This window comes from Phyllopteryx taeniolatus, chromosome 1 (genome assembly GCF_024500385.1).
Source record: "Phyllopteryx taeniolatus isolate TA_2022b chromosome 1, UOR_Ptae_1.2, whole genome shotgun sequence".
Lineage (NCBI taxonomy): Eukaryota > Metazoa > Chordata > Actinopteri > Syngnathiformes > Syngnathidae > Phyllopteryx > Phyllopteryx taeniolatus.
In genome coordinates this window covers 23,769,701-23,780,980 of record NC_084502.1, presented here as the reverse complement: position 1 = coordinate 23,780,980, position 11,280 = coordinate 23,769,701, and the positions used below count along the sequence as shown (strand labels likewise).

General features: G+C 44.8%; 1 protein-coding gene across 2 annotated transcripts in view; it reads left to right on the top strand.

The window, feature by feature from the left end:
- Positions 1-184: 184 nt before the first annotated feature.
- srm (spermidine synthase) overlaps positions 185-11,280 on the top strand; it is a 28,976-nt gene continuing 17,880 nt past the window's right edge. The window contains exons 1-3 of one of the 2 annotated variants that reach the window (XM_061782195.1): positions 185-452; positions 3,989-4,109; positions 4,194-4,286. In XM_061782195.1, the coding sequence (XP_061638179.1) occupies positions 322-452; positions 3,989-4,109; positions 4,194-4,286 (345 nt within the window). In that variant the 5' untranslated portion in view covers positions 185-321. The remainder of the gene's footprint in view (positions 453-3,988; positions 4,110-4,193; positions 4,287-11,280) is intronic. The other variant, XM_061782204.1, reaches the window with a different exon arrangement.

Genomic DNA, 11,280 nt, shown 5'->3' with positions numbered 1-11,280 from the left:
TTATTTATTATTTAATTCTCCACACTGCCTCTTTCGTCCTCCCTTTTAGAAGTGCTCATCTGGAAGATCTCCATTCGCCACCTCACGTGCGCTTCGGGGCGTCACCAGTGGTGACAAGTCAAGCAAACTATGCTATGAGCTCTCATATCCCGGCACCCTATTGGCTTGCATAACCTTGCGTCATGACGTCAGGCGGCAGCTATTCGCTCCGATGCGAAGCAGCAAGTATGGCTGTCAGTCATATCATAAGTGTCAAAACGTTGTCGCGTGTCACGTTGGATCGTCTATAAACACGTTTACCTGAGCTCGTGGGGCACCGGCATGGACAATATCAGGGACGGCTGGTTTAAGGAGACGTGCACATTATGGCCCGGCCAAGCCACGAGTCTCCAAGTGGAAGAGGTCCTCTACCACAAGAAATCCAAATTTCAAGACGTGTTGGTGTTCAAGAGGTGTCTTTTTTTTTTGTTGTTGTTGTCGTCGTTGTGATTATTTTTTAGTGCTCCCGCACTTTGCTAACGCAGCTAGCTCCGATGTGTACTATTATACTACCAATTGGTAGTACAGCCTCAAGATAGCTATTTAAGTAGTTTAAGCTAACAAAGTAGCACGTTGCTAAAATCTAAGCACAACTATCGGTATTCTCATACGACTCAACTTTGTGATAGAATATATTGTTTAACGTAAGGCTGTGTATCCGTTTAATCATCCATCCATTCATTTTCTTCCGTTTATCCGAGGTCGGGTCGCTGGGGCAGTAGCTCCAGCAGGGAAGCCCAGACTTCCCTCTCCCCAGCCACTTCCTCCAGCTCTTCCGAGAGGATCCCGAGGCGTTCCCAGGTCAGAGACGTAGTCTCTCCAGCGTGTCCTGGGTCGTCCCCGTGGTCTCCTCCCGGTGGGGCGTGCCCGGAACACCTCACCGGGGAGGCATCCTAATCAGATGCCGGAGCCACCTCATCTGGGTCCTCTCAATCCGGAAGAGCAGCGGCTCTACACCGAGCCCCTCCCGGAGGACCGAGCTTCTCACCTATCTCGAAGGGAGAGCCCGGACACACTGCAGAGCAAACTCATTTCAGCCGCTTCTATGTATCTTGTTCTTTCGGTCACGACCCACATCTCGTGACCATATAGGAACATAGATCGACCGGTAAATAGAGTGCTTCGCCTTTCGGCTTAGCTCCTTCTTCACCACAACGGACCGATACAAAGTCCGCATCACTGCAGACGCTGCACAAATCCGCCTGTCGAGCTCCCGTTCCATTCTTCCCTCACTCGTGAACAAGACCCCAAGATACTTGAACTCCTCTAGTTGGGGAAGGATCTCATCTCCGACCTGGAGAGGGCACACCACCCTTTTCCGACTGAGGACCATGGTCTCAGATTTGGAGGTGCTGATTTTCATCTCAGTCGCTTCACACTCGGCTGCAAACCGCTCCAGTGAGAGGTGGAGATCACGGCTTGATGAAGCCAACAGAACCACATCATCTGAAAAAAGCAGAGATGCAATACTGAGGTCACCAAACCGGACCCCCTCTATGCCTCGGCTGTGCCTAGAAATTCTGTCCATAAAAGTAATAAACAGAATCGCTGACAAAGGGCAGCCATGGTGGAGTCCAACCCTCACTGGAAACGAGTCCGACTTACTGCCAGCAATGCGGACCAAACTCTGACACCGGTCGTACAGGGACCGAACAGCCCATATCAGGGACTTCGGCACCCCATACTCCCGAAGCACTCTCCACAGGACTCCCCGAGGGACACGGTCGAGCGCCTTGCCAAGTCCACAAAACACATGTAGACTGGTTGGGCAACCTCTCATGCACCCTCGAGAATCCTGCCGAGGGTGTAGAGCTGGTCCATTGTTCCACGGCCAGGACGAAAACCACACTGTTCCTCCTGAATCTGAGATTCGACTTCCCGACGGACCCTCCTCTCCAGCACCCCTGAATAGACCTTACCAGGGAGGCTGAGTAGTGTGACAGCCCCACAGCATCCAGAGCCTTTAGGAACTCCGGGCGGATCTACTCCACCCCTGGGGCCTTGCCACCGAAGAGCTTTTTAACCACCTCGGTGACCTCAACCTGAGAGATAGGAGAGCCCGCCTCAGAGACCCCAGACTCTGCTTCCTCCTGGGAAAGCATGTCGGTGAAATTGAGAAGATGATCCAAGTATTCTCCCCACCGACTCACAACGTCCCGAGTTGAGGTCAGCAGCGCCCCATCCCCACTAAACACAGTGTTGATGGTGCACTGCTTCCCCCTCCTGAGATACCGGATGGTGGACCAGAATTTCATCAAAGCCATCCGGAAGTGGTTCTCCATGACCTCACCGAAGTCCTCCCATGTCCAAGTTTTTACCTCAGTGAACACCAAAGCTGCATTCCGCCTGGCCAGCCAGTACCCATCAGCTGCCTCAGGAGTCCTCCAGACAAAAAAAGGCCAGATAGGACTCCTTCTTCAGCTTGACGGCATCTCTCACCGCTGGTGTACACCTACAGGTTCGGGGATTGCCGCCACGACAGCCTTAAGCCCACAGGTCCGGTCGACCGCCTCTGCAATGGCGGCTGCATGGTCCACTCGGACTCATTGTCCCCCGCCTCCCCCGAGACGTGTGTGAAGTTCTGCCGTAGGTGGAAGTTGAAATTCCTTCTGACAGGGGATCCTGCCAGACATTCCCAGCAGACCCTCACAATACATTTGGGCCTGCCAGGTCGGACCGGCATCCTCCCCCCACCATCGGAGCCAACTCACCACCATGTGGTGATCAGTTGACAGCTCCGCCCCTCTCTTCACCCGAGTGTCCAAGACATGCAGCCGTAAGTCCGATGACACGACCACAAAGTCGATCAACGAACTGCGACCCAAGGTGTCCTGGTGCCAAGTGCACGTGTGGACACCCTTATGCTTGAACATGGTGTTCGTTATGGACAATCCGTGATAGCCACAGAAGTCCAATAACAGAACACCACTTGGGTTCTGATCGGGGGGGCCGTTCCTCCCAATTACGCACTTCCAGGTCTCACTGTCTTTGCCCACGTGAGCATTGAAGTCGCCCACCAGAATGATGACGTACCCAGCGGGAGCGCTCTCCAGCACCCTCTCCAAGGACTCCAAAAAGGGTGGGTACTCTGAACTGCTGTTTGGTGCATAGGCACAAACAAGTGAAGGCGGAGGGAGGCTACCCTCTCCTCCATCGGGGCGAACCCCAACGTACAGGTGCCGAGCCGGGGGACAATAAGTATACCCACACCTGCTTGGCGCCTCTCACAGTGGGCAACTCCAGAGTGGAAGAGAGTCAAACCCTTCTCAAGAGGACTGGTACCAGAGCACAAGCCGTGTATGGAGGCGAGCCCGACTATACCTAGTTGGAATTTCTCGACCTTACACCAGCTCGGGCTCTTTCCCTGCCAGAGAGGTGACATTTCACGTCCCTAGAGCCAGTTTCTGTAGCCGGGGATCGGCTCGTCGGCCACCGCCCAGCTCACACTGCACCCAACCCTGATAGCCCCTCCCATAGGTGGTGAGCCCATGGTAAAGTGAACCCACCGTGCCCCATGGTTGCAGGCCTGGCCAACAGGCGCTCACCTTCGAACCCCACCTCCAGGCCTAGCTCCAGAGGGGGGCACCGGTGACCCGTGTCCGGGCAAGGGAAACCTTGTTCGTCATCGGGGTCTTTTGTCGTGCTTTGTCCGGTCCCTCACCTAGGACCTGTTTGCCATGGGTGACCCTACCAGGGGCATTAAGCCCCAGACAACTTAGCTCCTAGGATCATTGGGACACACAAACCCCTCCACCACGATAAGGGGAGGGGTACTTTTAATCAATCAAAATCAAATATACTCCAGAACAATTATTGGTACAATCGTGCGTAAATGGTGTGAGTTAACCAAATTTTAAAAGGTCTAAAGCACTTTTTTTTATATATATAATGTAGGTCTGAAACACTTCTTTTCTATAACGCTGTTGACTGTGTCACTAACTCATTCTAGTAAAACGTACGGCAACGTGTTGGTACTGGATGGAGTGATCCAGTGCACGGAGAGGGATGAGTTTGCATATCAGGAAATGATTGCCAACCTCCCCCTGTATAGCCACCCTTGCCCCAGAAAGGTAGCATATGCACTGGAATGGAGATTTAATGTGATCCTTAACCAATGTGTATACATTCTTAAGAATGTGTCAACTTTTAAACAGGTTCTCATTATTGGCGGTGGTGATGGTGGTGTGCTGAGGGAAGTGGTGAAGAATGCTCACGTAGAGTCAGTGGTCCTCTGTGAGATCGACAAGGTGAGGGCAAACAGCATTTGACAAATTTGTGGTCGGATCTTATCACAACATAAAGTACTCACAAAATTGTCTTTCGACTGAAATTTCGGGATGAACCTCAACCATACTATAACCTTTAGTGGCAAACTCAATTTAATGTTCTCTAAACTTTTGAATGTACAGGTCCAACTGTTTGATGTTTAGGTACTTTTTGCACAACTTGCTGTTCTCTAACAAGGAACTGCATAGTGGTTTGCTCCATGAATCAAATTGGCATTTAAACAGCCCTCTTCATCATGCTGAACAAGATGAGACCTAACAATTGAGCTGCAGTCGTGGGTCTCAAACAAAGTACCACCTCAAAAAAATACTTAGCTCTCCAAGTACAACCATCATGACAAACATAAAAATTCAGCAGCATTGTTAGCCTTCAAAATAGTATTTATCAATATTTAGTATTAGCGTAAAGTTATGCACCCTTTGAACATTAACAATGCACTTAATTAGGGCTGCAACGATTTTGTAATGAAACCGAAAAGCACAGTTTTCAAATTCACAATCCTGTGTCGTCACAAAAATGGCAGAACTGTGACACGCCCTTGCAATAGTGTGCCTCCACGCCACATATGGCCGAGCTGTGAGGTTTCATTCCTCATCCATCCATCCATTTTCCGTACCGCCTATCCTCACTAGGGTCACCGGAGTGCTGGAGCCTATCCCAGCCGACTCTGGGCGAGAGGTGAGGTACACCCTGAACTCGTCGCCAGCCAATCACAGGGCACACAGACAAACAACCATTCGCACTCACATTCACACCTACGGGCAATTTAGAGTCTTCAACTAGCCTACCATGCATGTTTTTTTGGGGGGATGTGGGAGAAAACCATAGTACCTGGAGAAAACCCACACAGGCTTTATTTCAACCTGTCATTACATACACTGACCATTAAGCTGCGCAAGTCAGTGACAATGAGTCAGTGCTTTCTATGTGACACTCGTACGTGGTGCTAAATAGTCAAAAACAGTTGACAAACAGGAAAACGAGGGGAAATGAGAAAACGTTTTAGGAGAAAATGGATACTATTAGGGAGTAATTAACACAAACTAACAAGAACACAGCATTCTTATAGTGCTGGCAATTCCTCCGACGCAACAATATAATAATAATTAGACTTTACGCCGGTGTGATCGGTATCGGCCGATAATCAGCATTTTATGCTGATTGGCTGATCGGCTTTCATGTCATAATTCGGCGATCCGATAAATGACGTCATCGATCGGCTCCGCACATTTAAGACTGTGTGTCTTAACTGTGTGTCGCCATTGCTTATGAATCCAAAAGAGTTTTTTTTTTTTGCCTTGTCACGTCTCTTGTGGCGCAGTACTGTAACTATCTGACGGCCAAAAAAGTTTTTTCTTTCAATCTTGTCTGTTAAAAATCACGTCATCGTTATGGGATTATTTTGACAAACAACAGTTAATTGCAGTCTGTGCACAACTGAAGTACGTTGTGGGGAACATACTCTAAATGCTTCAACACAAATTTGATTGGGCACCTGAAGAATGTACAGGAGGAGTATGCCGCGTACAAGCAATGTAGCGCGAGTGAAAAAAAAAAAGGAAAATCCAAACGGACGCAAACTCTGGACAACACCTGTCCATATAGCCGGGACAGTGAGAAAGTTAGAGTCAGCATGTCATTAACAGTATTTATTAAAGTAATTTAATTGGAATAAAGTAATTTAATTACAGTAAATTGGCACCTATTATTTCTGTCATGTTGTAATGTCGTAATGTTGATCTGACCTAAATTTAGAGTAAACTCAGTGGCCAATCCTTGAATGCCCCCTAGAGGTCATTGATGGTTTTAATTTCTGTCTAAAATGCTAGAGAATAATTTTATGCTGGGATGGGCTCCAGCACTCCCGCGACCCTAGTGAGGATAAGCGATACAGAAAATGGATAGCTGGATGGATACAGTACTCAGTATACAGTACACAAGGATATACAATAAATGAACAAGTCATAAAATACACGAGTCTATACAATCAATGAACAAGTCATGTAAATGGACACATTGCTCCATCTTGTGATCGGTTATTGTTTTTTTAAACTTGCTGATCGGTGATCAGCCCCAAAAATCTTGATCGTGTAAAGCCTAATAATAATTTATTGTTATTATTATTATTATTAATAGTATTATTACGTTTTTTAAGTTAATGTAATAAAACGTAAGCCTAGATTTATAAATTTCTTCATCAAGCCTTTTCCAGCGCATGTCACAGGACTACTTTTTCCAGTGCGTGATCAGGCCTGTGGCTACTGGTGAGCTAGACTACTGATGCTAGTTCGACTACGGGAGGAGAGCGGAAGACAGGAGGAAAACACAGCTAAAGTAAAAGTCATACAATCAAATCCGTCGCTTTTCGGCAAAATTCTCCGTTTTGAGCTCAAAATAGGCCATTTACGTGAATCGTATAGATTCTCTTGGAGGGAGGGGTCAACGTCGCTGACGTCATAGGCTGTTTCGTACTCCTTAAACGCTGGCAGCTCGATCCATTTCACATATCCACCCTCCACACAGATGTAATGTCTGAATATTATTCCGCGGCGGACTAATATGCGCACGAATTAGCCTGTGGTTCCGCCTGTGCGCTCAGGGACCTGCTTTGTTTGGATAAGTCACAGGAGTTGACGAGAGCAGAAAAAACACCTTCTCCGCTTCTGCTGTTAAGAAGTAACGGTACTTTTACTCTCTTACAATGATCTAAATGTTGCTCGCTACTTTTATTTATCAATTATTGCTTATCAACTATTTTGTGCGTAAGACTACGATTTCGACTTCCCCATTGGCCGCTTTTTGCATCAATCTAATTTAAGCGCGAGTGACGTTTAAGTCTAGTTCACCAATCAAAGGACACAAGAAAGTCACATGACCTCACACAACGTCTTCAATTGGGCTTTCCGGGCATATATATTAACACAAAATAAGCCAGCCCGGCTGGTTGTCGTGCCAACGTGCCGACCATGTTGGGAAGGTCTACGTTACCATGAACGCAACGGCGTGATTAGATTTAGATGAACAAAAACAATAGCTTTCATGGATTGTAGTATTTGTCTGGTACTGTCTGCCCAAACGTGGATATTTCAGCTCATTTATAACTTGAGAAAACACAGTGCAGTAAATTACAGATGCTTTGTTGTACAATTCCAATGAAGTTGGGACGTTGTGTTAAACATAAATAAAAACAGAATACAATGATTTGCAAATCATGTTCAATCTATATTTAATTGAATAGACGACAAAGACAAGATATTTAATGTTCAAACTGATAAGCTTTATTGTTTTTAGCAAATAATCATTAACTTTGAATTTTATGACTGCAACACGTTCCAAAAAAACTGGGACAGGTGGCAAAAAAGACTGAGAAAGTTGAGGAATGCTCATCAAACACCTGTTTGGAACATCTCACAGGTGAACAGGCTAATTGTTGCCATGATTGGGTATAAAAGGAGCTTCCCTGAATTGCTAAGTCATTCACAAGCAAAGATGGGGCGAGCTTCACCTCTCTGTGAACAAGTGCGTGAGAAAATAGTTGAACAGTTTAAGGACAATGTTCCTCAATGTACAATTGCAAGGAATTTAGGGATTTAATCATCTACGCTCCATATCATCAAAAGGTTCAGAGAATCTGGAGAAATCACTGCATGTAAGCGGCAATGCCAAAAACCATCATTGCATACCCGTGACCTTCGATCCCTCAGGCGGCACTGCATCAAAAACCGACATTAATGTGTAAAGGATATCACCACATGGGCTCAGGAGCACTTCAGAAAACCAATGTCAGTAAATACAGTTCGGCGCTACATCCGTAAGTGCAACTTGAAACTCTACTATGCAAAGCAAAAGCCCTTTATCAACAAGACCCAGAAATGCCGCCGGCTTCTCTGAGCCCGAGCTCATCTAAGATGGACTGATGCAAAGTGGAAAAGTGTTCTGTGTTCCGATGAGTCCACATTTCAAATTGTTTTTTGAAATTGTGGACGTTGTGTCCTCCGGGCCAAAGAGGAAAAGAACCATCCGGACTGTTATGGACGCAAAGTTCAAAAGCCAGCATCTGTGTTGGTATCGGGCTGTGTTAGTGCCAATGGCATGGGTAACCTACACATCTGTGAAGGCACCATTAATGCTGAAAGGTACATACAGGTTTTGGAGAAACATATGCTGCCATCCAAGCGTCTTTTTCATGGACGCCCCTGCTTATTTCAGCAAGACAATGCCAAACCACATTCTGCACATGTTACAACAGCGTGGCTTCGTAGTAAAAGAGTGCGGGTGCTAGACTGGCATGCCTGCAGTCCAGACCTGTCTCCCATTGAAAATGTGTGGCGCATTATGAAGCATAAAATACGACAACGGAGACCCCAGACTGTTGAACAGCTGAAGCTGTACATCAAGCAAGAATGGGAAAGAATTCCACCAACAAAGCTTCAACAATTAGTGTACTCAGTTCCCAAACGTTTATTGAATGTTGTTAAAAGAAAAGGTGATGGAACACAGTGGTAAACATGACCCGGTCCCAGCTTTTTTGGAACGTGTTGCAGCCATAAAATTCAAAGTTAATGATTATTTGCTAAAAACAATAAGGTTAATCAGTTTGAACATTAAATATCTTGTATTTGTAGTATATTCAATTCAATATAGGTTGAACATTATTTGCAAATCATTGTATTCTGTTTTTATTTTTGTTTAACACAATGTCCCAACTTCATTGGAATTGGGGTTGTAATAGAAAAAAAAAATACATGAATGGCTTAAAACATGCCAATACCTGTTGCAGCCATGTAGTTTTGACTGTGCACACACACACGCACAGCAATATCAGAATTTGCACATTCACATTTGATTTTCTTTTTTTATTGATGTTAATGGAGTGGTTAAAAATGTCAGAAGTTACAATTTAGTCCGTACTTTGAGTAATTATGTGTATTATATGTACTTTTTACTCTTAAGTAATTTTTTGGAGGACTACTTTTTACATTTACTTGAGTCACATTATTGTCAAGTAACAGTACTCTTACTTGAGTACAATATTTGGCTACTCTACCCACCTCTGGAGTGGACATCCTCTCTTGCTAGTCTTACATTTAAGCAACTTTTTTTCTCATCAGATCAGCCTGTGCCGTAGCCTTTTTAATGCCTTTGGTGTTTGCATGTCTGAAAAGTAAAGGCTGAATAAATTGTAAAAACAGCTGATGGATGGATGTTCCGTGCCACACAAAGGTGACATGACCTTAACTTTATCACAGAGAATTGGCCAATAGTGTACCCGGTCCTCCAAACGTGTTGTGTACAAGAGAGCCACACGGTGGTGTGGCAGAAATACTGTGAACGGCTGTGGAAGAGTGGAAAATCAGTAAGTCAGACGTCCTCATTCGTTCGTGACGACAGACAATGCTAAAAACATTGCTAATGCTGAGGAAATGGCTGGACGTGAGATGTTTTGCATTAGGCTTTACACGATCAGGATTTTTTAGGACCGATCAGCGAGTTGAAAAAAACGATAACCGATCACCGATCCGATTACAAGATGGAGGAATGGGTCTATTTAAATGACTTGTTCATTTACTGTACATACTTGTGTAATTAATTGCTCAAAAAAATATATTTACAATAAATAATGTATCTTTGTTCATCTATTTATGCCAGTGAGGCATAGTGACAGACAGAACAAATGATAAATGGTCTTCTATTAGATGGCAGGAAGTACATACAGTAATTAATGTATCCACTTTTTGTGACATTTTTGTTTGTTGGTGTTCCGTGAGATTTTTCAATTGTAAAATATGTTCCTTAGCTCCATAAAGGTTGGAAATCACTGCTCTTGTCAGATCGTGTATTCTAATCAGTCAGGTCAAACCAACATTACATGACAGAAATAATGGGTGCTAACTTACTGTAATTAAATTACTTTATTTTTAATTAAATTACTTCACCCACACCGAAACTTTAGAGCATGATTCGACATAACGGCGGCATGTTTACGTCCAACCATTGGTGGTACCATTAGCTTGCTAGGCTACATAACGTTTTGTTGCCTGCTTCCGAGCCGTATCGTATTCAAAGTACGGGAACATACCTCAAGCAAGCCTTAAACGAACGTCCTCTCATCCTGAGCACCGATGACCACCAACACACGTTTTCCCCCATTTTGTCCTTATAATACAAAGTCGGCGCGCTCCACTCTTGTTGTCGTCACCACGGTAACGAGTGTATCCGTTTGCATTTGAGTTGACAAGATGAAACCCAATGATCGTAAAAAACGGGATGCGGCGGTATCGGAATACAAGATTTTATTGCAGTAGTCTGACATCGTGAAATCGTGAAAGAGCAAATTTGTCTTGTAGTCTGATCCAGGCATTACGTGTTGTCTGTTCCGCACCACCGACATGTTTGTTACATTTTTTTAAAATAACTTTATTGGCTGTTATATATTTCCAATACTACGTCAAAAGACGCGCGACAAGGCTAAAAATAAACTAGCTTTTGGATTCAAATATACTGTGCGCAATGGCGACGCGGAGTAAAAGTCTTTTGCGGTCATTGATCGGATCGGCGAATTCTGACATTAAAGCCGATCAGCATAAAATGTTAAATATTGGCCGATACCAATCAGCCCAATAAAATCGGTGTAAAGTCTATTTTGCACACACTGTTAACCTGCTTGTATGGAGAGCGCCGGGCGTGCAGGTGGCACGAGAGTGAGACCGTAAGAGAAATTTTTTATTTTTTTTACTTTTGTTATTTAATTTCTTTACCCCAATGTTTACATTAATGTTGCAGTTTATGCAACAGACAGCAGGTTTGTTTAATCTCCACATTGTAGTTGAGTTCTATTTTTTTAAACTTTAGCTGTTTTGTAAGAGAAAAGTTTTCTTTGCTTTTGTTATTTAATTTCTGGTTTACACCACAGACCGGAAGACTTATCTAGCTATCTAATCTATTTTATCAATC